The 27,865-nt window shown below is 42.2% G+C and overlaps 1 protein-coding gene across 1 annotated transcript; it reads left to right on the top strand.

Annotated features, from left to right (window-relative positions):
* The first annotated feature begins 7,773 nt into the window (after nucleotides 1–7,773).
* LOC131319630 (xanthotoxin 5-hydroxylase CYP82C4-like) lies at nucleotides 7,774–22,489 on the top strand. The gene is made up of 5 exons (XM_058350022.1): nucleotides 7,774–8,140; nucleotides 8,516–8,852; nucleotides 10,079–10,256; nucleotides 13,540–13,544; nucleotides 21,847–22,489. The coding sequence occupies exons 1-5, from the start codon at nucleotides 7,779–7,781 to the stop codon at nucleotides 22,306–22,308; spliced, it is 1,344 nt and encodes a 447-aa protein (XP_058206005.1). The 5' UTR covers nucleotides 7,774–7,778; the 3' UTR covers nucleotides 22,309–22,489.
* Nucleotides 22,490–27,865: the final 5,376 nt, after the last annotated feature.

Genomic DNA, 27,865 nt, shown 5'->3' with positions numbered 1-27,865 from the left:
TGCTAAGTATGCTGTGAACGGCAAAGCGTCGCCACCCCAGTCTTGCTCTGAACTTTGGAAACATTCACTTCGTAGAGCTCGTCGAGTAAAATAAGTGTACCAAAAATTAGCTCGATCAGATATCATTAAGTGCCTCATCCGAACTTTATTATCTTGAAATTATTAAATATTCCCAAAAAAATAGTGAATTTTATCTAGTGTTTCGGATCTATTTGTTTCAACACTTTAGCCAACTGAATAAACGTGTTGGTTTGCAAAAGCCAAAACGTGATTTAGGTGGTGCACAATAATCATTCTACGACCACACTCATTCACATATCCATACTCACAATAAGGATGAATGTGTGAATGAGTATGTAAATGAGTGTGGTATTAGAATTTTCCGGAGCACAATTGCTGTCACTAGCTTGGACCATTTGGCTGGGCTAGTGGATAGAGTGAAGACAAAGGGTAGCCATAGCGACTTGGACTTTGCTCAAGTTATAGGCCCGTTTGTAGGGCCGGTAAACCTTTTCACCAGGAACATCTGATCGTTCCAGGTAGGGCTGCAAACGAGACGAGCCGAGCCGAGTTTTAGAGTGTTTGAGTTCGGCTCGAGCTCGTGACGAGCTGCAGAACTCCAGCTCGAGCTCGGCTCGAGAAGTATTTACAGAGCTCGAGCTCGGCTCGTTCAGCTCGTTTATGAAACAAATATATATAAATATATATATAAATAAATATAAATATGTAAAATATATATATATATAATATAATTGAGCTCGCGAGCCAATTCGAGCCGAGTTTCGACTAGCTCGAGCTCGGCTCGTTTACGAAACGAGCCCAGGACTCGAGCTCGAGCTCGTTCGTTTGTGTCTCGAATCGAGCCGAGTCAAGCCGTTGTCGAGCCGAGCTCCGAGCCGCTCGCGAGCGGCTCGGATCGTTTGCAGCCCTAGTTCCAGGGGTTCTTCCAGGCCGCCCCAATTTTATCTTCTTTATCTGTGTAAGTTCATCTTGTGTCAAACCTTACCCATTTAAGTCCCGTTTTAAGTGAAGTATCCAAAATACCCCACCTTTATTACTCCAAAAAGAGACGCACAGAAATATCCCTGCCTCCGACGATGTTCCCATCTCAACCCTCCCCGACAAGATGAAACTCAAACAAAAAAATAGGACCGACCAGAAATTTCCCCGTATGTTCAACAGAAAGTCTACACACACAGCAGATCTGTGCACAGATTGTGCACAGATTTTGTTGTGGGGCCCACCACGGGTCCCACACAAATCATCCGAGCCGTTCATTAAATGTAAAACATTTTTTCAAATGTCTCCGTAAAAAATAAGCTCAATCCAATACCTATAGGTGCTCGATCCAACCATATAACTTTTCATTATCCGAAAATCTGAATGAAAAGTTAAATGGTTGGATGAAGCATCTATTGGTATCGGATTGAGCTTATTTTTTACGAGGACCCTTGAAAAAATATTTTACATTTAATGAACGACTCGGATGATTTGTGTGAGACCCGTGGTGGGCCACACAATGAAATCTGTGCACAATCTGTGCACACATCTGCTGTGTATGTAGCAGGACTCTATGTTCGAAGTGAGTGTCCTAACACTTTAGCCAACTATAAACGTGTTGGTTTGCAAAAGCCAAAACGTGATTTAGGTGGTGCACAAATGGTCACTTGGACCATTTGGCAGGGCTAGTGGCCAGAGTGAAGACAAGGGTAGCCATAGCGAGTTTTGAGTTTTGTGATTTTATTTTTAATACCCAGTACTTGGGTTGTCACTAAGGTTTTAAATACCGTTTCGATCAAGGTATCGATTTTTTTACTTGTACGATACATACATCGGTACCGGTCAAATTTCGAGGACCGTTTTGGATTTACCGCATCTACAATTATATATGATTATAACTCAAAAAAATTTCCTATACTATGCAATTCATTCCATAATTAATATTCATAAATATTCATTTTCTTTGTTTTTTTTTTCTTTTTTTTACCAAACACATTATGAGTTGATTACAGGACATAAATATAGAACGAAGTCAAATAAATTGATAATAGGATAGTCTTAAAATATTTTCGATAATACTAAAATGAATCTAATTGAAAACAAATTGATTCCTGGAAAATAAAACAAAAAAGTAGTTCATAGATGAGTCTTGAATTTGAAGTCCTGTTTGCCAAAAAAAAAAAAAGAAAGTAATTTTGAAGTAATAGAAAAAGACTTTCTTTTTTACTAGTACTCCGTACGTTTTATCATACAAGACTTTTCCTTTTTTTTACTGTGTTCACGGGTTCTAGCTGTATTGCATATCAAGAGGTAAGAGTAAACGGTAGAATCAGGTGTGGCACACATAAAAAGAAAAGACAAATTTAAAGGTCAAAGAAGTATACTAAGGACAGGTGTCATATTATTGCTGAAACAAAAATTAAGTTGTGCCCACAGATAAAGACTTTTCCTTCAATAGGGTTTTTACTTTTTACGGTTCTGCTAATGGGTGCTATATAGCACCCCTCTCGTAAGAAGAGTAAGGACATTCATGCCCCACATGATGTACTCTCAGGCTTTCATTTTCTTTTCCTGTTGCCCAGACTGGCTCCGTAACTTTTCACTATGTTTTTTTTTTTTTTTTTTTTTTGCAATTTTTTTCAACATTGTAGGAATTTAGGAATAAAGGTGAGTTTTCAAAGAGTGGTAAAAGTACGAGTATTAAAATGACTTTAGAAAAAGCTTATGCTTTGTTTGGTTTGTGATTTGAGTAGTGTTTTTGGGTAATAAGTGGAGAGAAAAATGAAAGTAATGATTGAAGAGAGGTAAAAAGTGGAGAGAGATAAAGTGAGAAATGAAAGTAATTATTGAAAAGCTATAGAGAGAAATAAGAGTAATAATTGACTAGAAAAATATTTTTTGAGTTGAGTTGTGAAGTGAACAATGAATTAGTATTTTCCAAAATAAGTTTTTTTTTGTACGTGTGAGCTTCTTTTGGGAAACAAAATGGCTTTATTGGGTTGACTTATTTTGCGTAACAAAGTGACCTTTTGCACCCAAAATAACTCAGGCTCCGTTCCGATTTCTTTAAAAAGAAATTTTTAGAAAAAAAAGAAGAATGTAATTTCAAGTTTAATAATTATGTGTTTATGCAAATAATTTTCTATTAATATAGATCTTATTTGATAGATCTCATTGAGATCTTTTAAACGGTGCAAACAAATTAAAAATTATTTTTTATTTTCATTATTTAAGCTTGAAATTACATTCTTTTAGAAAAAGAATGTCAAAAAAAAAAAAAGCGGAATGACACATCTTAGTAAGGGGAGGGGGTAGAGGGTGGGACTTGAACCCCATACCTCATGAATGGGGCATAGGTGCTCTAACCAAATGATACATCGCCCATTGATTTGTTTCGATAATAGGATTCAAAAAAAGTAAAAATCTATGATCAAAATAAAAAAAAAAAATTGAATAAAGACAAAATAAAAAGAGAAATTTGTCTTTTTGGCTTATTTTTTTTTATTAAAAAAAATTACATTTTGATCATAATTTTTTACTTTCCCGTTTTCTTTCACCAAGAAAAACAAAAAAATTCACAAAAAATTAATGCAAACCTAATTTGAATAAAGACAAATAAATATACCGAAGGGAGAAATAAGTCCAGATAAATTGATTAGGAGAGAGAGAGGAGAGAGGGATTAAAACAGAAAGTCTAGCCACACTGCACACATGTGGAGCCGATTTCTGGTCCAACAAAAATAAAAAAAAAATGTCTCTATTCATATGGACGATAAAAATCTGCCTCATAAAAAATACAATTTTAAAATTTATGAACATGTTTCTATATTTTTTAAGATTTAGAGTGGAGCCCACACGCATACGGCTTGGGTTAAAAAGTGGAAGAACAGTCATTATAAATGGAAGCTGCAGACGGCAATCAGTACGGAAGAAAGGAAGTCACAGTCAGTAATTATTGTCAAATTGGGCCCAATTAATGGGTGCAATATGGCACCGGTTAGCTTTTGCGTACTTTATAATTTTATACAGTATTGTCGTCGTCTCTCCAAGTCGAGAACGACCACCATAAAAATAGAAACAAAAAACGTAGAGATGATTCACCGACGACGATGATCCACTTTTTTTTTCGATCACTCCCAGCCACGGTCGATCCTAGGATAAGCTGGAGAAGACCACGAGGAGCCACTTTTTTTTTTCCGATCTCCCCTTTTTTTTTTTGCCCTTCTATTTCTCCATTTTCTCCACTGCCTGGTGCGAAATGGTCCTATTTTGCAAAATACCAGCCGAAATCGCTGGTAACATCATCTGGCTGAATTCCCCATTTTCCAATTGGAATGACCATCTTAATTATGGCCTTACTGTAACTAATTAGACTTTTTTGGTCCAGTTTAGTTTCATAAGTGTGGCTAAATTCCACAGAACCTGTTTCAGAGAGCATTGCCTCATATTGGTATCTGAATTTCCCATTGGGAACCGGATAACTTATTGTATCCAAATAGCGGAACTTAATTTCCCACGGATTACTGCAATATTGTTCATCCTGTGATTCCAGGATTAATATTATTTCTCTGGTTTCCAGCAATTTGAAAACCTCTTCTGTTTGTACCACCTCCGCCATTGAAAGTGATGATGATGCTGAAGCAGCATCCTGTAAAGATGGATGTTGTAATTTGTGAGCCTTTAAGTAGGCTTCAACTTCTGCTTGCGTGACCCTTGATTTGCCACGCCCTCTAGTATTATGGCCGCGACCTCGTCCTCGATCAGGAGGTCTATTCATCTGCAAAATTAAGTAGTAGACAAAATTGTTAACTTCATTTGAAGTCTTTGTATTGACAACTGGAGACATTCAACATCCCAGTCTTGATCTTCATCAGTTCTATATTGTTGATAATGCCGAAGCAGTGCTTCTCTTGCATGTATCCAACGTATTAAATTGTGACGAGTTTGAGGCCACTTAAATATTATCATTTCAATATGAGTATTGAAAACAGCTCTCTTTAATTGCAACCATTGTTGAAATATTGTTCTTTGTTGAACAAAATTATTATGATTCATCCCTGCAAAAATTCACGAGTGAGGAAATCAGGTAGAGAATTATTTTCTCCCTTAATATATTCAATATTAAAATCGAAAGCAGATAATTCGGACTGCCATCTAGCAAAAATTTGCTTTGAAACAAAGTTTTTAATATCCTGCTTTAAAACCTGCTTGGCAGCACTACAATCAACTCTTAATAAAAATTATTGATTTAGTAGGTCATCTTGAAATTTATTTATACATTTGATGATAGAAAGAATTTCTTTCTTGATAGTACTATAATTAGCTTGAGCATTTTTGAAGAGTCCAGAAGTAAATCTTACTAACTTTTCTTTTCTCGAATTTGGGTTATATTGTTTTAAGATGCCACCATAACCAATATCAGAGGCATCAGTTTCCACAAATTTCTTCCATTCCGGATTAGTAATGGCAAGACATGGAAGTTGCTTAGCTTTCAATTTAATTTTTTGGACAGCTTTAGTATGTATTTATGTCCAAGGAGGAGGATTCTTCTTAAGTCTTTCATATAATGGAGCCGAATCCTGAGCTAACTCTTTATAATAATCTCCTATATAATTAAGACTCCCAAGAAATCTTTGCAATTGAGTCTTATCCCTTAATTCATCAGGGAATTTAGAAGCAAACTCTATGCTTCTATCAATTGGAATAATTTTCCCTTGATAAATATTATGTCCCAAAAATCGAACATTAGTTTGGAATAGTTTCATCTTTGGGGCAGAAACCACCAAACCATTTTTCTTAATAACATCTTTAAAAATCCTAAGATGCTTAATATGTTGATCGATGTTTTGTGAAAATATTAAAACATCATCAATATAACAAATTGCGAAATCTGCATAAGGATAAAAAATATCATTCATAATATTTTGAAATTCTGAAGGTGCATTCTTCAGACCAAACGGCATAACATTCCATTCAAAATGTCCAAATGGAACTGTGAATGTTGTTTTATATCGATCAGATTCATTAATTTGAATCTGCCAATAACCAAATTTTAAATCAAATTTAGAAAAGATGACTGCCTTATTAAGTCGATCCAATAAATTCTTTTTATTTGGAATGAGATATCTTATCCACATTAAAACCTCATTGAGGGGTTTATAATTGATAACTAATCTAGGAACACCTCTCTCCTTTTCAGCATTTTTGTTAACATAAAAAGCTGTACAACTCCAAGGAGAATAGCTTTTCCTGATTAATTGCTTTTTCAAAAGATTGGCAATTTCATCTTGGCACATAATCAAATATTCTTGTTTCATTTGAGAAGGTCTGGCTTTAGTAGGAATCTTTCTTTCATCAAAACCTTTCTCATAAGGAAGTGAAACAATGTATTTTTTCCTATCCCAAAAAGCATTAGGGATATCACTGCAAATTTTTTTTTGAAAATCTTTTTCTATATTTGAGAAATTTTCTCTTTCAAAATAGGTTTTTGTAAAGTTTCTTCAATTCCCATTGATCTTATTTCTTTTTGAAGAAAATTTATTTGTTTATTTTTATTGGAGATTTTTCTCATAATATCATTTATTTCCTTGTATACAGGAGGAGAAACAAATTCAAAGAAGATATCATGTCCATCAACATGTGCAGTTATACCAGCGGTACTAGTCTGCATTGGCATTAACATAGTCAAGAAAGGAGTTCCCAGTATTAACTCCTGTTGGAGATTTCTTATACATAGAAACGATGTTTCCAAGCAAATTCCTTTATTGCAAATGTAAACATTATTGAGTTTATATTTAATGATCATCTTAGATCCACTTGCATTAGTGAGACTTTGAGAAGTTTTCTCAAAATATTGGGTTGGAACTATACCCTCTTGGATACAATTCATATCTGCACCACTATCAACAAGAGCAATAATATTATTAATAGTGTATTCCTTATGTATTACCAGATTTACTCGAACATGCCATTTTTGATAAATCATATTATTAATATTATGAAGATAAGTAGAGTCATCAGTTTGACTCTTTTCTCCTTCATCTAAAGGATTCAATTTTTTGTTAACATCACAAAGCTCTTGAGTGGCTTTGGCTTGAAAAGATTTTAACAGTTTGATTTCTGTTTTCAGAATATTAATTTCGCCCTGAAGATCAAGAATAGTAACTAGTTTGGTTCTATCAATCTGTTCTATCCTATCTAGAACATTTTTAAGACTATAAGTCTTATTGGGCATGAGAGGTTGTTCTCTCTCTTCTTCGATATTAGAAGAAATGCAAGTCTCAATAATTTTTATTTTTAACTAAGGATCCTCAATCTGATCAATAATATCTAATAAGCCTTGTTGCTTATTGGTAAGAACATTGATACTAAGGCTGTTCATTTCAACAATAGCCTTCCAATAATTATCAGAGGTTGAGCATTCAATTCCTAGAAACCATGGAAGTAATATTAATCCTGGAATCACAGGATGAACAATATTGCAGTAATCCGTGGGAAATTAAGTCCCGCTATTTGGATACAATGAGTTATCCGGTTCCCAATGGGAAATTCAGATACCAATATGAGGCAATGCTCTCTGAAACAGGTTCTGTGGAATTTAGCCACACTTATGAAACTAAACTGGACCAAAAAAGTCCAATTAGTTACAGTAAGGCCATAATTAAGATGGTCATTCAAATTGGAAAATGGGGAATTCACCCACTTCAAACTAAAACCTTGTTAATAAAAGGTGAAAATGGAATTCCAATACATTTCAATTATTGGAGTGGGAAACCATCATGGAATGCTTCACCACCAACGACCGAGCCTTTGTTTCGCGCCCGAAGTCTGCCGCCGTGAAGTACATGGGGTACGATGGTGCCATTTCGGCGCTCGGTCCCCACGGACCCTACTGGCGCGAGCTTCGTAAGGTGATGACTCTCGAGCTCCTGTCGAACGGTCGCCTAGAGCTTATGAAGAACATGCGGGCCTCGGAGGTGGGCTTGTGCATCAATGACTTGTACTCACTGTATGACAAGCGATTGAACGGTGTTTCTGAAAGACTAGATAATTGTCATGAACCTGGTGCTACAAAGGTAGACATGACTCAATGGTTTGGGCTAGTAACTATGAACCTAATGCTCCGCGCAATTGCAGGCAAGTACATAACTATGTTATAAGGCCCCCATTTTTTTCCTTTCTATTTTTTAACTTCTGCTAATAATACTCTGTTTATGACAATATTATTACTATTTACTATGTCAATACTTCACAATATTATTAGCCTTCCAACGTCGTCAGTCTTAATACAGTGTATTTGAGGTGGCGGATGGACCCCAGCCTTTTTTTTAATATCACCAATATCTTCTATATATTTTCAATAATTGAAATTTTAATATGTTTTTTGTAAATATAAAAATTAGAAACATGGGTTTTTTTATTATCTACGTCTATCAGTCAATAAAGCGCATTAGAAATCACGGTCTTATAGATTATACATTAAGATCCTAATTACATATCCCAAAATTGTAGGGAGGCGATTTGCCTTGGGTGAGGATGAGAAAGATGGGGAGGTTAGGCTTTTCACCAGAGCCATGCACCAGTTTATGTTTCTAATTGGAGCTTTCGAGTATTCTGATGTCATACCTTTCATTGAGTGGATGGATTTGCAAGGACATGTGAAGTTGATGAAGCAAATTGCCAAACTGATGGACTATTTCATGAGCAGATGGCTTGAAGAACATGTCCAGAGCAGGAAAAATGCCCCCGTAAAAGAGGAACGCGACTTCATGGATGTGTTGTTGTCCTTATTTCCAGAAGGTGGTGTGGAATATGGTCACAACTGTAGGAACATCGTCAAGGGAACTGCCCTGGTACACTTCCTCTGCTTGCATTTTCAAGTTTCAAAGTATATATATATCATCCAGTTCTCATTATTTTCAGATGTATCTTTTTTCAAAACTAACAGAAGCGAACGGGGAATGGGAAGTTTCAAGCCGCAATTTGAGAAATAAACATGGACACCGCACCTCAGACAATCCCTTGCTATCTTCCTCCATCTCATATACTAAAATCATTGGACTTCAGCAACAGTAAGTCTGTTCACAGAGACTTTTAGCACATAGATCGTGCAGAGATTGTTATGTGGGGCCCACTACAGGTCTCACACAAATGATCCAAGCCGTTCATTAAATGTAAAATATTTTTTCAAGGGCCTTCGAAAAAAATCAGCTCAATCCGATACTTATAGGTGCTTGATTCAATCATCTAACTTTTCATTATCCTTAAATCCGAATGAAAAGTTAGATGATTAAATCGAGCACCTATAAGTATCGGATTGAGTTGATTTTTCGCAAAGACCCTTGAAAAAATGCTTTACATTTAATGAAAGGCTCGGATCGTTTGTGTGGGATCTGTAGTGGGCCCTATACGACAATCTGTGCGCGATCTGTGTGGAATTCTTTGTGTGGGTAGCACGGCAATTGGGTCTGCATATTGTCTGTACGCTCCACAACTTGAAGTACAATAGTACTTGGGACACAGACATCTAGACACGATGCGAACGTAGATGTGTCCGGAGCTGTTCAGTGGACATGCGTCCTATGAACGCATCGTATATTCGTATCCACATGAATAGATGCCTCCGGACACTTTGATTCTGCATCTGTGGGCGGATTTCTGCGTCACTAGCACTGCTCATTAAGATAAACCTGGGGTTGGGGGTAGGCTTAACGTCCTACGAACGCGAATCTTATATGGAATGATGTGGTTTTTAGACCTTTTGATTTCAAGACAGGAAACAGTCACTTGTTGTAAATTTGTAACTCATAATTTAAAAGGTGTATGTAATCTTGGTATTGTTGATATAAACCATAATTTCTCGAGAAAAACTTCTTTATGGAGGGTACCGTAAAGAAGTTTTATAGAGGTGCATTGCAACCATTAATGAAAATTTTCTCGATCGGGAAGAGTTTATATCTAGACCATCCCAAATATTTTGAACGGTCGCGATTCATTTACTCTGTAGAGAACTTATTCACGGCCATGGAACCTTTTCAATAGACATGGAGAGCTTTTCTAATTGTGTTTATATTTGCAGAGTATGATTCTGGCGGGCTCTGATACCACAACAGCTGCCATGATATGGGCACTCTCCCTCCTCCTAAACCACAACAAATGCCTCAAACTTGTCCAACAAGAACTAGACATGCACGTTGGCAGGGAAAGGTGGGTGGAAGAATCTGATATCAAAGACCTAATCTATCTCCAAGCCGTCTGTGGGGCTCCTATTTGGGTGGTTCGTCCCTTTTGAATGGTGGTTCGGGGTTAGCTCTTATCTCCTTCGCCCAGTCCTGCAAAACGAAGCACGACTAAGAGACCACACCGGAGGTTCTCCGGGATGGCCCTCCGGTGCAAGAGTCAGTTTGCTTGCAAGGAAGAGTTAGAGATTGGGAGCTAGGGTTTTCTTTATGCGTACCTTTTCAAGAAGGCATAATGGGATATTTATAGGAAACCCTTCGCTTGGTCTCCAAGATTGCACCAACGCTCGACACGCGTCGGTTGATGTCACTGTTGCATCACGTTTAGGGTTTTGCAACCGTTTTCATGATGAGCTGGCATCTTCACGTGCCACCATCATTGTTCCCATAACCGTTCGGATGACGTCACGACCATCATCATAACCATGGTTGCTGTTCTGATGCGGATTAGTTGGACCGTCGGCCAAGCCATGCTCGGCACCGAGCATGTTGTGGGACCTTCGGCGGCTATCGAAACGATCGTATCCTCCTTCCCGAGCAGGTGTAGGGAATGGAGCATTAAAGGAGGTGTAATTAGAGAAAACCGTCAGCAACAGGGACCCTCGGCCACGGTTGCTGATCCTCGGCCACGGTTACTAGATCACGCTCGGAATGGAACGAGCCATTCTGCTCGGCCTGCTACAATAGCCCCTCAACCCATGCCGAAGCTTTTCACTCGGTATGGGTTGATTCAAAACTTGGCCGAGCTTGAACCTTCGGCAGAAAATCCGAGCCCCATATTGGGTAACAGCTGTCGAGTATTCGAACGGGTGTGTCAGTTGAAAGGACATCAAGGCAGACGAGGAGACGGCTGGCATGGGCAAGGGCTTCAGTCGCCATGTGTCACGTAGAGGTTGGCGAGGGGTTCGGCTGTGAAATGATGGGCGGGAAATTCGAAAAGGCCTGCTCTGTTTATAAATACCGGTGAAGGAGGAGAGAGAAAGTTCTTCTGCACTTTCTCTCTCTAGCGCTTGGACCTTCTCTCTCTTCATTTCCGTTCCAGAGCTCAGCTTGAATCCAGATCCTCAACTTCAAGCCCCAAATCAACTGAAATCTTCAGGTATGTCATCGATCCTTGTCGTTTTAGTCTTTCCCTCGCTTTTTATGCTTATTTTCTGGGTTTTTGGGATGATTTTTTGGGTTTTTTGTACTGTATGAATAGCGGATTTCTGGGGTGAACGATGATGTTCATCCCTGAACTCAACCTGTTCTTCCGAGCCCCCAAAGGATGTCTGGGGCTCAGCCGAACGATTTATTTGTAGGGGGAAATTTCCGAACGTTCCCCACCCCCTCTTATTTTGCCGAACGTGGGTTGTCTTTATAGAAGTACCGAGCCCAATATAGGTTAGCATGTGACTCGTGAGCCGATAAGAAAAACCGAACTTCCAAACGATCTTCTTTGCCGACGCATATTTTAATAGCTTAATACCCCTTTGTTCTTTTCCTAGGTCTGGCTCACGAGGTCATCGACGTGTCTTCAGACTCGGATTGCTCGGAAACCGAATCCGATCGTCAATTCATCAGCGAGCTTCTCGAGTGGCGTAGGTTGAGGAATAGCCGAGCGATTAATTCTGCTTCAACGAGAATGTCGGCGACCTCCCCTGTGTCCGACGATTCTAACGCCGAGCGAGACTATGAGTATGCTGCCGACGACTTCCTTACGGAGCCCGAGATAAGCTTTTCCCCAGAAACCCAATCCGAAAACGAGCCCCAAGTGGGTCAAGAAGCCAAGTCAAGGCTTATGTCAGGAGCCGAAGCTTCGACATCGGTTGTAAGCGATGCCGACCTTTTTGACAAGGGCTTGCTATGTCCCTACGCTCATTATTTCAGCGGCAGCCCTGGAGAGTACGCAGCCTTCCGAACGAAATACAACATTCCAGAGGATGTTCTGATTCATAGAGTCAGAAGCACAGACATAAAAGACCATAGGGATCACCGTCCCGAACACATAACCGTGCCTTTAATGGCCATTTGTGAGGCCGGGCTTCGGTTCCCAATTCACCCCTTCCTTAGGGAAATTCTTTGGAAATTTAGTTTAGCACCCCACCAACTTGCGATCAACAGTTACCGAATCATTATGTCGGTAATTGCCTTGATCGAGAGTCAAAATTTAGACTTTACCCCGACGGACCTCTTTTTCACATATACCATGTCCAGACACGGGAAATCTGGCCGTCGGTATTTGTCGACGCGTCCCAAAAAGCAGCCTCTGATAGACGGTCTCTCGGACACCGACAAATGGGCTGACTTTTACCTTGAGGTGCATGGAAACTTTGAGTTCGGCGACGGTCTTCGTCGGTTCGCCGTTCCAAAAGTGGCTGATACAAGAGGTAATTAGACCGAACGTGCTTAAGTTATCTATTACGCTTTACTTTCTCTTCTCTTCTGCTTTGGGTATTTCTTGAATTGCTACGTTTTTTGCAGAGCTCGGCCCTATTTCCAAGGTACTCAACACCAACTCTCGGGAGAAGGAAAACGAGACGCTGCTTGCCCAGGTTTGCCGACACGCTCCAACCCTTCTCGACTACAAACCTTCATACAAAGGTGTGCTGAGAAGGAAAGAGAAAGAGAAAGAGGTAGCTCAAGGCAAGCAAAAGACGTCCAGTGCTCCGGCTGACGAGGTTGTACAAAAGAAGAAAGGAAACAGCCTTTCCGTCGGACTCCGAAAGAAGAGGCAACAGGGGGGAGTCAAGTTGCCGAGGATTGGATTCACAGCAGAGGAGTGGCTTACTCCGTTTGATTCTGCCGAGCTTCTCCAGTCCTCTTTTGAAGATATGTCGAGAAGGAATATTCCAAGGCCCGTGATCCCAACGAAGACAGCAAACCCTGCTCGCGGCCGAGGCTCTACTGAACAGCAGACACAGCAAAAGGAGAAAAGACAGAAGACATCCGAGGATGTTTTGCCACAGAATATTGCTCAGTCTGCCCCATCGAGTGTTGCTCGGGCCTCCCTGCCTAAGGAGCAAAGGAACATTTCCGAACCTCATATCGACCTTACTGATCCAGCCACCGAGGCCGCTGTCCTTCGCCAATTTAGCCCTTCATACACTATGCCTGATGGCAGGGTTCTGCTTCACAATGACTCGGTTAAGGAGGAGCCGAACCTTGCTATCACTCTTCTGAGAGGGCTGGCTTTGCCGAGGGATTACGATCAAGTTCCAACCGACCTTCTTCCAGGTCTTGGTGAGATGTGTTCTCATCTGGTGCAGGTATCATTTGCATTCTGTTTTGTTTATTGTCAACTAACAGTGGAACCTCTTAGTGAAAGTCTTTTCTTCTGTATTTTTCCCAGGCTGGGCAAGCTGCCTTGAAAGCATACGACAAGGCCACCAAAGTTACTGCCGAGCGAGAACGATACAGGTCTGATCGAGATTCCTACCGAACCAAGTGGAGGATCTCTGATCAGCAATCAAAGGATGCTGAAGCAGAGGTGGAAAAGCTGAAGAAGGAGCTTGCCGACGTTAAGGCAGCTGCCGAGGCCAATGTTGCTAGGATGAGGACAGAAGAAAAAGAGAAGCTCAAAGCTGCTGACGCCAAGGGCTATGAGGCCGGAATAAACCGAGCCGCACTTGAGTACACCCAGATAGCACATAAGATGGTGAATGACGAGCTTGAGGCTCGGCTTCCCGACTTCTTCAAGCTGGGTTATGTTGCAGGAGCCGAGGCGATGGCTGCTGTAATGGCCATTCAGGCCGACTCTGGCTTTCTAAAGCAACTTCCGGAGCCGACCGTGCCTGATTTGGAGCTTCCGTATACCGAAGATGAGTGCCTACCGTTACCTCCTGAAGATGACGATGAAGAGATGGCTGAAGCGGCTGTGGCAAATCCTCAGGAGAAGGCTGGAGGAGATGAGAGCCATGCCGAGGCTCAAGACAAGGCTGCTCAAGATACCCCAGTTTAGGATTTCCCTTAGGCTTTTATTTTGTTTCAAAGTATTTTGAACTTTGCTTTTGGACTGGATGGCACCGAACATTTTGGGATTTTGCCATGCCAGATGTAATAGTTTAAAGGGGGTCGGCATCGAACGTTTTACCAAACCGAGCCCTCTTGGTAGGAGATTCTGAATTTCAAGTTTGTGTTTGAATGACTTAGAAAAAAATTTCAACTTTTGTTATTGCACTGAATATTTCTTCATGCCTTAGAAATATTTTCTGATTTTGGCTGCCGAGGGTTAAGCAACCTTGGCTTGCTTTGAAAGTTTTGATAGTTGCTCATGATAGCCCCTACTTTGGTTTAAGGCTCGGCTCAAAATGCCAGTCTTATGCCAAGGTAATAAGTAGAGTAATTGTTTGATGTGGCCATTTAGTTCAAGTCAAATTATGAACATAGCCGTACTGAGGATAAACTTTCAAGTTCATATATTGCTTTCTGTTTGGACTTTAAGTTGTCCGAGTTGTCTATGATTTACTCGAAACAGCCCCAATGCTGGTATAAGGCTCGGCTCAAAATGCCAGCCTTGTACCAAGGCAATATGTTAAGTAAATGTTCTAAGGGTGGACATTGCCGAACCAATTTGTTTAATCGAGTTGTGGCTGGAAATCAAATTGTCCGAGCCATAATCGTGTTTGCAGTAAAGAAATCCGAACGTAGCTGTAACTGTTTAGAATACCGAGCTTATACTGATTGATACTTTGAATCAATGTAATCAAATACAAAGAACACTGATGCTTCAGAAGTAGGAGATACTTTTCATTAAAAAGATTGCCAAGACAAGTACAACACTTTGGTAAGAGAAAAGTAATAGACTTGATAGGTGGTGTGATAGAGTGCGACCGACGAGAGAGTTCAAAGGTAGGCCTTCCTGAGGTTCAGAGCATTCCAAGGATTTTCAATTTCCCTTCCTTCTTTGTCTTCTAACTTGTACGAGCCATTGCCGACCTCTTTAATCACCCTGTAGGGTCCTTCCCAATTTGGTTTGAATTTTGTCTTTTGATTGGCTCGGACAACCTTCCTCCAGACCCAGTCATCGGTTCTGAACTTCTTAAGCCTTACGCTTCGATTGTAGCCCCGAGCGACTTCTTGCTGATAGTTGGCTAACTTGAGCTGAGCATCGTCTCGCTTTTCTTCGGCTAAGATTAGCTCGGTTGCCACTGCATCATTGTTAGATTCTAGATCAAAAGTTTCGGTGCGCAGGGTCGGGAACTTTGATTCCAGTGGTATGACAGCCTCCATGCCGAAGGCCATTGCAAAGGGAGTTTGGCCGGTAGAGCGTCTGGGAGTGGAGCGGTAGGCCCAAAGGACCCTGGGAAGTTCTTCGGCCCATTTTCCTCGTTTAGAGTCCAGCCGACGTTTGATGCCAGCGCAAACAGTCTTGTTAGTGGCTTCGGCCTGGCCGTTGCCCTGGGGGTAGGATGGGGTTGAATTGAAGAATCTAATTCCGAACTCAGCACAGAGTCCAGTTAATTCCTTACGGACGAATTGTGAGCCGTTATCCGATACAATAGCATAAGGCACGCCGAACCTTGTGACGATGTTCCTCCAAACGAATCGCCGAACGTCAGTTTCAGTTGTTGTGACTAACGGTTCGGCTTCCACCCATTTTGAGAAGTAATCCGTTGCAGTGATCAAGAACTTGAAGCCCCCAGGGGCAGTTGGAAGTTTGCCTACTATATCCAAGCCCCACTGAGCAAAGGGCCATGGACTAGTGATAGGTTTGAGAGACTGAGCGGGCTGCCTTGGTATGGGGGAGAAAAGTTGGCAAGGCTTGCACTTTCTGACCACTTCTTCACAATCCTTCTTCATTCCTTTCCAAAAGTATCCCTGACTGAGAGCTCTTTGACATAGGGAACGGCCGCCAGAGTGACAACCGCAGCTGCCAGAGTGGAGCTTGGTTAAAATAATCGGGACCTCGGTTGGGTGAACAACCCGAAGATATGGCCCAGTGAAGCTTTTTCTGTAGAGTTGGCCGAGCTCAGAGATCCAGTAGTAGGCTGCTTTGCTGCGTACACGGTGGGCCTCCTTTTTGTCAGAGGGAAGAGTATCATCTTTGAGAAATGAGAAGATTTCATCCATCCAACTTGGGCCGAGGGAAATGTTGTATACTTCTTCCGATACTTCAAAGCTCGGCTCGTGGATCTCGCCGAGGCTGATATGTCGGTATTCAGATGCTTTGCTTGCCGAGGCCAAACTTGCAAGAGCATCGGCATGAGCGTTGTTCTCTCTGTTGATCTGTTCGATTTGGAATCCTTTGAACCCTCGGATTAGCTCTAGAGCTGTAGCTTGATACTTAATCATTCTTGGGTCCCGAGCTTCATAATCACCTGTTACTTGGTTGACGATCAGCTGAGAGTCGCAGAACACTTGTAGATCTTCAACTTGTAAACTTGCCGCGGCTCGAAGACCAGCAAGCAGAGCTTCATATTCGGCTTCGTTGTTTGTGGCTTGGAAGTTGATTGTGATAGCACTTTCATGAAGGACGCCACAAGGGTTTACAAGAACGACCCCTGCGCCCGAGCCGTTGCTGTTTGATGCCCCGTCGACGTGCCACTTCCAAACGTCTCCGCTAAATAAGTTCCAAACTTTCCGAGCCTCTTGTTGTTCCAGCATCCCGTAATTAGGCTTTACCAGTGTTTCCTCGTCCGGGCTTCCAGGGGTGAATTCAGCAATAAAGTCTGCCAATACTTGTGCCTTGATTGCAGTTCGAGGCTCAAAGTGGATATCAAAATTTGCTAATTCGACCGCCCATTGAGATACTCTGCTAGATAGATCAGCCTTCCTCAAGAGGTTCTTAAGTGGAAACTCCGTGAGAACTATGATGGGGTGCTCTTGAAAATAAGGGAGCAATTTCCGAGCTGCTGTAACCAATGCTAGAAGAAGCTTCTCCAATGGCAGATATCTAGTCTGTGCTGGGAGCAAGGTTCGGCTAGAAAAGTAGATTGGTTGGTCTTCAAGACCTTCCCGTCGGACAAGAGCCGAGCTCACGGCGTGTGGAGAGACAGCTAGATAGAGATGAAGAGTTTCGAAAGCTACTGGTTTGACAAGGAGTGGGGCCGAACTGAGATAAGATTTTAGCTCCGCCAGGGCTGCATCACAATCTTCCGTCCATTTGAAACTTCGTCGGCTTTGTTTCTTGAGAGTTTGGAAGAAGACATGGCATTTATCCGACGAGCGGCTAATAAACCTGTTGAGAGCCGCAGCCATCCCCGTTAGCTTCTGAATTTCCCGAGGAGTGGATGGTGGTTTTAATTGCTGAATAGCTGAGATCTGGTTCGGATCTGCCTCGATACCGCGCCGGGTAACCAAGTAGCCGAGGAACTTCCCTGAGCTAACTCCGAAGGCGCACTTGTCGGCGTTAAGCCGTAGCTTGTGCTTTTTCAAGATTGCAAAGACTTCGGCAAGATGAGAGAGGTGATTCTCAGCCTTGAGACTTTTCACCACCATATCGTCGATATAAGCCTCCATGATTTCTCCGATGAGAATTCCGAACAACAGGTATACCATTCTTTGGAATGTGGCACCAGCATTCTTAAGGCCGAACGGCATAACCAGGTAGCTGAAGAGGCCTCTGGGTGTGATGAAAGCCGTCTTTTCCATATCATCGGGATCCATGGCTATCTGGTGATAGCCTCGGTAGGCATCCAAGAAACTCAGCCGAGCATGACCCGCCGTTGCATCTACCAATTGATCGATCTTTGGAAGGGGAAGACAGTCTTTCGGACAAGCATCATTCAAGTTGGTGTAGTCCACGCAAACTCTCCATTTTCCATTCTTCTTTTTCACCACCACAGGGTTCGCGAGCCAAGTGGGGTATTGTACTTCTTTGATGGCGCCAGCCTCGAGGAGTTTGCCGACTTCCTCATTAACTGCGTCGGCGTGAATGCTGGCTGACCGCCGAGGCTTCTGAATTACAGGCTTTGCTGATTTTGAAACTTTGAGGGAGTGCTGGATAAGCTTTGGGTCAATGCCTGGCATTTCGTACGGTGTCCATGCAAAAACTCCGGTGTTACTTTTTAGGAACTGCAAGGTTTCTTCACTTTCGGCTTGGGATAGGCCAGCGCCGAGCATGAAATAACGTGATGCATCTTCGTTAAGAGGGAATTTGATAAGATCCTCAACTGATTTCTCTTCAGGAAGAGATCCGACGTCTTCAAGAACTGGTTTGTCAGGGACTTCAACCCAATGTACTCTCCTGGTGCATGATGACTTTCCAATGGCCGAGACGTAACACTGTCTGGCTTGTAACTGATCTCCAAGTAGGTCTTCTTGTCTGCCGTTGGCGCCGATGTACCTGACCACCTGGTGGTAGGTTGAGGCGACGGCTTTTATTGAATGAAGCCAATTTCGGCCGAGGATCGCGTTGTATGGGCTCGGGGCGTCCACAACGACAAACTCCAAATTAGAAGCAACCGAGCCTGTAACAACAGGGAGGGTAATCCGTCCAAGAGGCCAAATGGGAGTGCCACTGAATCCGATCAGAGGGACTTCAGCGGGGAGAAGGCACGATTCAGGAATTTTGAGTTCCTTAAAGAGAGACAGGTACATTACTTCTGCCGAGCTTCCTTGATCAATCAACACCCTTTTGACAGAGTGAGTTGAGATTTGGATTGTGACCACCAGAGCGTCGCTATGGGGTGTTTGGACACGTTGTAAATCTTGCTCGGTGAAGGTTATTGACCAAGGACGCTCAAGCATTTTGACTCTTTTTGGAGCACGATTGATGGAAAAAATTTGGGTAACTTTCTCAGCTTTGACAAGCTCTTGACGAAGCTGTCTTGCTGCCTCCTTTGTTGTTGACCCATGAATAACATTGATTACTCCGACTGGACGCGGAATAAGGTTTTGTCCGACAGCGTTCGGCTGTCTCCTCGGCGTTTTTGTCCAATCGATATGATCATCAAGAAGTCCTTGTGCCGCTAGATTTTCCAAAAGTGCCTTATAGGGAGCGCAAGCAGTGGTGTAATGCCCGAGCTCATTATGGTACGAGCATCTCTTCCGATTGTTGTTTTTACCTTCTTCGGTGTTCAATTTGGGAGGGTTCGGCCAGACAAAGAACGGTTCCCTCTCTATCGTACGGAGGAGGAAATAAATTGGCTCTTTGAATACTGTGGTTTCAGCTACATAGTCATGAGCTTTCGGCCCCTTTTTGTCTGCCACCTTGACTGTGTTGACCTGCTTCTTCGGCTGGACAGCGACCACAGGCTTCGGTGGTGCGATTTGGGGCGTGGGGACATGAAGGCTTTGAGGTATAATTGAGTTTTGTCCTCCTTGAAGTTCTCGCTCGGCAAGGAACTCTTCATAGGAACAGAATTGTTCTACCGTCCTCATTAGCTCATTCATTCCATGAGGCGCCCTTATTGCCAGCTCATCCAAGATCTTGCTTCCAGTTTCCAAACCATTCTTAAAATTCCTTGCCGCCCAGTATTGATCAACACCGGGTATCTCGTTAAATAGTTGCCAGTAACGTTCGGCATACTTCCGAAGCGTCTCGCCGGGCCTCTTTCTCATCTGAGCTAAGGCATCTTCTTCCTTGGCTTGCTTGTTGCTAGTGATGAACCGATAGTTAAAAGCTCTTTCAAGCTCTTTGAAACTATGGATCGATCCAGCCTCTAATTGGTTGAACCAAAGCAAGCCGAGGCGCCCAAGACTTGAGGGGAATGCTTTGCACATGATGGCATCGTCGTCGGTGACGCATGAGATGGTGCTTCTGTAGCTGATGAGATGGGTGTATGCCTCGGTTGTGCTGGGATCGAACTTCTGGAATTTTGGAAGATGTAGACCTAGCTTTGGCAAAGTGGCTTGGATCTTGGCCGAAAAGGGTGATTCTGTTAGCTTTTTCAATTGGTACTCGTGGGTTGGCCGAGGGGGAAGACCTTCCCGAGGGTTTCGAGACTTCTTTGAAGCTCGGCATTCCTGTTCCCTTTGTTTTCCTTCGTTATCTTCCTGCCGACGTTGGAATCCCCTCTCCCTCTTCTCTATGGGGACCTTTCCGTAGTCTTCTTCTGGAAGATTTTCGGTATGGTAAACCCTTCGTTGGCTAGGGCGATCGTCTTGCCGAACGACGACACTTACACTTCTTTCACGGTTTAGCCTCCGAGCGCTAACTGAATTCGTTGCTCGTCCTTCACGGGCCTTTTGGACTTCATCATGTTCGATCCGATGGCTCTGGGGACCTTTCCCGTTTCTTCTCGGCGTTCGGCTTCTTTGCCGTTCGGATTTGTATGGGATGAGAGCCTGATCGTTGTCTTGGAACTCCACGGTATCGTAGCTTTGGGAGCCCTGGGAGTATTCGTCTCCAGCCGATGAACTGGAGAAAACAGTATGCGGGCTCCCCTCTCGTCGTACTTCTCTGCCTCTATGTCCCGTACAATTGCCGAGACGTTTATGAACTGGTGAGAGCTGCTGCCTAAGGCGAGCGCTATCCCCAGTTCGATGGTCTGTCAATGGTGGGTCCAGGCGGTCGTGAACTGAGATTCTTTTTGGCTGTGCATCAATACCCAAAGGCGGAGGGGGCGGCAAATTTCCTCTCCGGCGCTGACCCTGAGATCCAGAGTGGGAAACCGTTGGAAATTCTTTGGCCTTAATTTTTTCGATCTCCATTCGTAGGACGGCTACATCAGCGTTGGTCTGTTCTTGTTGCTGCTCTAGCAGTTGAACGTATGCTAGAGCATCTTCGCTCAGACCCACTGGACGTTGGATGGAAGAGCTTACGCCTGGAGGAGTAAATCCAGGAGGGTGAGATGGGGAGGCAGCGTTGATACCGGTCTCAGAGGTGATGTGCAAAGAGGAGCTGAGGGGTTGAAAGAGAGGAGGTGGTGGTGGTGCTCCGCCCATTTTTCTTTGGAGGAGACTGGTGGAGATCTCGAGGGGTGAGGTTTTTAGGTACGAACGAGGCGGTCGAGGTGGAGGAGCCGCCGTGGATCTGAAAATCAAGTTTCACGTCGGGTTCACCAAATTGTGGGGCTCCTATTTGGGTGGTTCGTCCCTTTTGAATGGTGGTTCGGGGTTAGCTCTTATCTCCTTCGCCCAGTCCTGCAAAACGAAGCACGACTAAGAGACCACACCGGAGGTTCTCCGGGATGGCCCTCCGGTGCAAGAGTCAGTTTGCTTGCAAGGAAGAGTTAGAGATTGGGAGCTAGGGTTTTCTTTATGCGTACCTTTTCAAGAAGGCATAATGGGATATTTATAGGAAACCCTTCGCTTGGTCTCCAAGATTGCACCAACGCTCGACACGCGTCGGCTGATGTCACTGTTGCATCACGTTTAGGGTTTTGCAACCGTTTTCATGATGAGCTGGCATCTTCACGTGCCACCATCATTGTTCCCATAACCGTTCGGATGACGTCACGACCATCATCATAACCATGGTTGCTGTTCTGATGCGGATTAGTTGGACCGTCGGCCAAGCCATGCTCGGCACTGAGCATGTTGTGGGACCTTCGGCGGCTATCGAAACGATCGTATCCTCCTTCCCGAGCAGGTGTAGGGAATGGAGCATTAAAGGAGGTGTAATTAGAGAAAACCGTCGGCAACAGGGACCCTCGGCCACGGTTGCTGATCCTCGGCCACGGTTACTAGATCACGCTCGGAATGGAACGAGCCATTTTGCTCGGCCTGCTACACCGTCGTCAAGGAAACATTGCGACTCTACCCTTCGGGCCCTTTGTCGATCCCCCGCGAATCAATAGAAGATTGTCACGTGGCTGGGTACTTTGTTCCTAAAGGGACTCGCTTGATAGTGAACGTATGGAAGTTGCATCGCGATCCTCGTGTTTGGACCCATCCTTGTGAGTTTCAGCCTGAGAGGTTTCTTGACAGGAATGCAAAAGCTGGTGAAAGAGGGCGCGAATTCGAGTTCGAGTATTTACCGTTCGGTTCGGGGAGGAGATCGTGCCCAGGAGTTAGGGCAGCACATCTGATGATGCACTTGACGCTTGCTCGTTTGCTTCAGGGATTCGACGTCGCGGCTCCGATGGATGGAATGGTGGACATGAGTGAGGGGTCGGGGCTAGTCCTGCCCAAAGCAACTACGCTTGAGGTCGTGGTTTCCCCACGCCTTAAACGAGAGCTTTATCTGCAGCAGAGCAGACACTAGTATGTGAAGTGATAAAAGATGATAACAAAAGGGGTGTCAATAACGTGGAAAATAATGTGATTATGGGAGAGGTCTTGTTTGAAAGTGAAGTGTTGAGGTGAGATTTATATAGGTAAGAGGTGGATGTAGCATGTGTGTCTTGATTGTGCTATTATGAAGCTATAAATGGGTGTTTTGTGAATGGAATAATTTAAATAGACGTTACTTCTCACCATGATGCTGCTATGGTGTTTCCCCCTTGTTAGAGGGACACAGTATCCTCCTATAATATAACCACTTGAAAACATAATATTAACCAGTCGAAGGCATAATACTTTTCAACATGGCATAATATGTACTCCCTTCATCCGGATTAATAGTCCTTTTTGAGAGTTCGTATCACTTTTCAATCAATTATATTTTGTAATTTATAATATTTTATGTAATTTTGAAAACATTTTCTTATAGAACTAATGAATATCTATCAAACAAAATTCATATTGGATATAAAATTCATTACTAATTTAAAAATATAGCTCATTTTTTATCCGATTAGAATTGAACTAAGGACTATTAAATTCGGATGGAGATCTAGAGTATTATTATTAGTATTATTAATAAGCCATAACACTTTTTAAAAATAATATAATATAACCACTCGAAGGCATAACTTTGCTCTCATAGTGCAGTGGTAGAATAGTAGTTGTCATGTCTTCCACACATGATGTACTCATTTTTGTCAAAATGAAAGGTCCATGAAGGAGTGCACCTCAGTCTTCATTTCTTTGGAGCAATTATTCCATAAATTGGGGTGTCAAACAAAATCCGGTTGGCCTCTTGTAGCCACGGTTATCACATTGTAAACTGTGCTTAATGTCTTATTTGTGCTTTTAGGCCTCTTAAGTACTGGGCTTTCTTTCTTGGGGTATCCCCTTGGTTGGCATCTTGTCAATCAATGATTTGGGTCTCGGATTGTTACTTGTTGTCTTTCTCCTTACTTTTTTTAGTCTTTGTTTTCATTTCAAAGATTAATAAAATTTCATTTTTAGCCGTTTAACAAAAAAAGACGAGGTGAATTGCAATGTAAGGGCTAAGGATGTGTTCCACAAACTAAAATAAATACTCCATCCATCTCGATTTATTTGTCCATTTTCACTATTTGAGACCTCTTACAAAATTGTCTATATATTTCAATTTATAATATTTTTTATATGCAATATGGATCTTGTTTGATAATCTCAATTAGATCTAAAATATGATGTTTTTGAAATTATGTAAAATATTATAGATTGTGAGATATAGACAATTTTTTAAAAGCACGTATGTCGAAATTGGACAAACAAACTGGGACGGAAGGAGTACTTATTTTTTGAATTAAATGTAATGTATTGCGAGATAATGAAAAAAGAGCAAGGGCATCACACCACACGTAGCAGTATCTGAAGTGCATTGATCCCATGTTGGTCTACAGTAATAATTTCAGGTGCCAGCGTCAATACCCGAACGATTAGGGTTTCTTAAGGCGGGAACCCGAAAGTAAGTTCATGAAGTTGTTGCATATAAACACACACAGAGAGAGAGAGAGAGAGAGAGAGAGAGAGGAACAAGCTCCACAGCGAGAAGGGTCTGCGCAAGTCAATTGCCAACTTATTGAAGCTCATAACAGTATAACATGCATCCATCTAGAGGTAACGAACTAATCCACGACTAAACACCTACCGGAACTCCATATTCTTTGTGTTTTCAGCCCAATTTAATGTTGGGCAGATAAAACGGGCATACTTGAGTTATGATAACATACTCTGTTCTCTTACCAATTTGGCAGGAGCTGACTATTCAATTTAGTTTTGCGCAGTATGTGTTGTGAATTTGCGATTACTAGAATTTCGAGTGTCCACCTTATCAAACTAGTATAAGTATTTATCTTGGTATTAGAGAGTAGTTTGTGTATGTATTGTTTTCCATATAAAGCATAGGCATTGTTGACTGCATTTATAATCCTATCTATGACAATTTCCTCGACTTTTTTTGGACAGCATTGAAATTTAATCGTGATTTATGCGGCTGGGTTATGGCATAGTGATGCCGCGGCCCCATTCTTGATTAGCGATTTTACATCACTTACATCACATGTTGTGTACAATTCAACGCATGGAGCCATACAATTCATCACTTACATCACATGTTTGTCTTCAACGATTCTGGGCATTGGAGTTTAATTTACCCTTCTCCTTGGAGTGTAGATTTTGCCAGTCTATAGGAAGGGGCGCGAGTTTCTAGTTTATGGGTGAGGTTGTGTCCTAGTTATCTTAGAAAAGGAAGTAAGAAATAGAGAGGGAAAAAAACAGACACGTAAATTATTCTTTGATACCAAAAAGGAAGAAAAGAAAAAGGGCATGAAAATTTCTGATACATTTGGGTAACTTGGAAAGAAGGGAATTGGAATTTCATAGGTGCCAAGTAGTTCTTTTTAGGAGCGTTCAAGATAACCGTTTCGAACCGTAAAACCGATCCGATCAGGACCGAACTGTTTTATTTGGTCCGGTTTTGCGATTCTGCATGCCAGGTTATGATTCCAAAAAAATAAGAATCATTAATTTTGGTTCAGTTACTGATTCTCAATTAAAGAACCATGGTTAGAACCGGACCGGACCGCTTAGAACTAATATATATAATTATATAAAAATAAATATATGTGTGTAATTTGGTAGGTTAATCTCTTTCTTGCTAAACTTACTTTATTTAGAGATGAATTTCATTTGTTAGGAAAGTTTTTATTTTCTTCCTTCCTTTTCTATTAGAGTAGTAGATTACCTTCCTATTCTTTCAATTATTTGCAACCTTATTTTACAGATTAGTCTTTATAATTTCAGTCTCACGTCTCTCTTTCTCACACATCGGTGATAGGTTTCTGTTTCATCAAATTTCATCCCGTAAGTAAAGAGATAGTGATTTAATAAACTTTCAATAACTATTATACGTTATATTCTATAACCTCTTATATGTGCTATTTTTTGTGAACATGGAAGAAATTAGTGTTGTTTATTTAAGTGATGTTTTGGGCATTGGAGTTGATGTTCTTTACTTCAGGACGTGCTGCTATATTTTATAGTTTATGATATAGGTTTAATTTTAGTCCTAAATATAATGGGTCATTAATATTTTTCTGTTGCTGAATTTAATTATTCCATAAGTGGTTTTGGCTAATTTATTGGTGATTTTTGTCAATGTTTTTCGGTTGTGTGTCAAGTATTTCGTGAACCATATTAGATTTTGATTCTTAATAAAATGTCTATTATTATTTTATGAGTTATTTGATGCTTTAAATTTTTAATTTTATGAGTTTATATTTTGTGAATAAGTGTTTGGATGCTAATTGGATAGAATCGGAACCGAACGAAAACCGAACCGAATTTGGGATTTGGTTTTGGTTAGGTTCCACGCATATATTGGTTAGGTTCTGGTTCTGGTTTCCAATTTCCTAGAGCCATTTGAAATGGTCCTATTATTGATTTTCTAGAGAACCGGACCAATCCGGACCATGTACACCCCTAATTCGATATCTGGAGATATGCATATGAGTTGGTGAAGGTATAGATAAATGGGTATATAGTGCTATCCGTACCGACAGATAGCATATCAAAACTATACCGACGGCCGCGCCGGGCCAGCTCCGGCCACCGTACGGCCAATCCGAGCCGTCTAAAAATTTTAAAAAAAAAAATGAGGGGGCCCATTCGCGAGAATCAACGGTATCCAATGTGTGTAGGGTACTTGATCCAAATACACGAAAAATATGGTGTTTGGATCAAGCACCCTACATACATCGGATGCCGTTGATTCCCGCATAGCGCCCCCTCATTTTTTTTAATAGAATTTTTGGACGGCTTGGATCGGCCGTCCGGTGGCTGGAACTGACCCGGCGCAGCTATCGGTACAGTTTCGATTTGGGGACCGTCGGTCTCTATAGCTTTATTGTAGATAAATATAGTTTCCCCACCCTCTAAGAGCATCTCCAACAGCATAAGTTTATTTTTTTTATTCCATTTTGGTTAGGAATTAGAGTTTAGCTAACCACCAAACAGGTGGAACACCCAACAGTCTAGCCATTTGGCTCTACATCCTTAACTCCCTAAACTGAAAAAACCCACAAATCAGAAACCTTAAACTAAAAAAACCCACAAATCGAAAACCCACCAATTCCCACCATCACTGAAATCATCGTTGTCGTCGTTGTTCAAACCCACCAGAAAATGATTTTGGCAAAAATCACAAAACACACATCTGGAAAATCTAATTACGAAAATCAAAAAAATCACAAACCCAACTCCGTCGAGTATGGACGGTGGCGATGCAAGGTAGCGAGATGGAAGACGCCGGTGGCGCCGTGGACGGCGGCAAGTATGGAGTTGTAGTCGAGGAGATCGATTTGGAAGAGACGGGGTAGAGAGAGAGAGAGAGAGAGTCGAGGCGCAAGCAAGCTCAAAAAGATCGCCACACCCAATGAAGGGCTGGAGCTCAGGCTAAAATGGCAGGTGGATGTCGTGAGTCCGTGACTGCTGGGCGTGGTTTTGGACAGAAATCCTCGCCAGTTTGCCGGAATTCTCCTTTTGCCATGGCTGATGGAGATGCTCTAACAACTTAAACTTTTAGATGAGTTGGTGGTTAAAAATCTGCTATGTTATTAAAGCAGGTAACAGATCATGCATTCGAACCTCACCGCCTACCTAATGTTACACATGTTTAGTCCGCTAATAGAGGAGAGCCTGGCTACATGTGAGGGGGCTTGTTGAAGGTATAAATAATAAAGTTATCCCTCTCTCTAACAGCTTAAGCTTTTAGATGAGTTGGTTAAAAATTTCTAATATAAGTACTCCATTTGGTGCAAACTGTGCTGAAGGACAAGTCGCATTTAAGGAAATTCGTGGTTTTTTTTTTTTTGATCCGCAGGAAATTCGTGGTTTGATCGTTGGAAACTCCATTCAGTTTTCTTGCACTGGCTTTGAATCTGCCTTTCTCAGGTTGACAGAAATCAGAATAATAGTTTCCCAGAAACAGTTCACATGGACGGAAGGGCACAAGAGGTATGCGATACCTTATCCATCACTGAGCTCAAAATTAAATTTAGTTTGCCCCCTTAACCTAAATAGGCTCGGTTACGTTACTGAATGACTTTTTTGCCCCACAAATATCATGTCCACAAGTTAAAACTGCACTCACTCCCCCCCCTCTCTCTTTCTTTCTCTAAATAACTCCAAGCAACACCACCCCTCTCTCTCTCTTTCTCTCTCTAAATAACTCCAAGCAACACCACCGACATCTCTCTCTGTTTCTCTCCCTCCCTCCACCGATGGAGCAACTCCGACCACTGCCACCACTGCCGTCTCCTCTCCTACAATGTCGTTGTCACGCCATTACCGCTGCGCCCAGTCCTTCGCCCCATCATCGGCGGAGGTCGACGAGACCATGATCGGCAACTAAAGCTCTCCGAGTCAAGATATGAATTCGCTGTCGCTACAGAGACGACGATCTGAATCTGCCACCAATCACAACGGCCAGAGTGTTGAAAGCTTCGCCG

The sequence above is a fragment of the Rhododendron vialii genome, chromosome 1a (assembly GCF_030253575.1).
Source record: "Rhododendron vialii isolate Sample 1 chromosome 1a, ASM3025357v1".
Lineage (NCBI taxonomy): Eukaryota > Viridiplantae > Streptophyta > Magnoliopsida > Ericales > Ericaceae > Rhododendron > Rhododendron vialii.
The sequence above is the reverse complement of the archived record's forward strand: the minus strand, read 5'-3'. Positions and strand labels throughout refer to the sequence as shown.

What these genes read in the sequence shown, in the direction of transcription:
- LOC131319630 (XM_058350022.1), top strand. Translation starts at nt 7,779, where the DNA reads ATGGAATGCTTCACCACCAACGACCGAGCCTTTGTTTCGCGCCCGAAG. An exon ending in CTCCGCGCAATTGCAGGCAA is followed by an intron (nt 8,141 to 8,515) that starts GTACATAACTAT and finishes AATTGTAGGGAG; the next exon opens with GCGATTTGCCTTGGGTGAGG. An exon ending in TCGTCAAGGGAACTGCCCTG is followed by an intron (nt 8,853 to 10,078) that starts GTACACTTCCTC and finishes TTATATTTGCAG; the next exon opens with AGTATGATTCTGGCGGGCTC.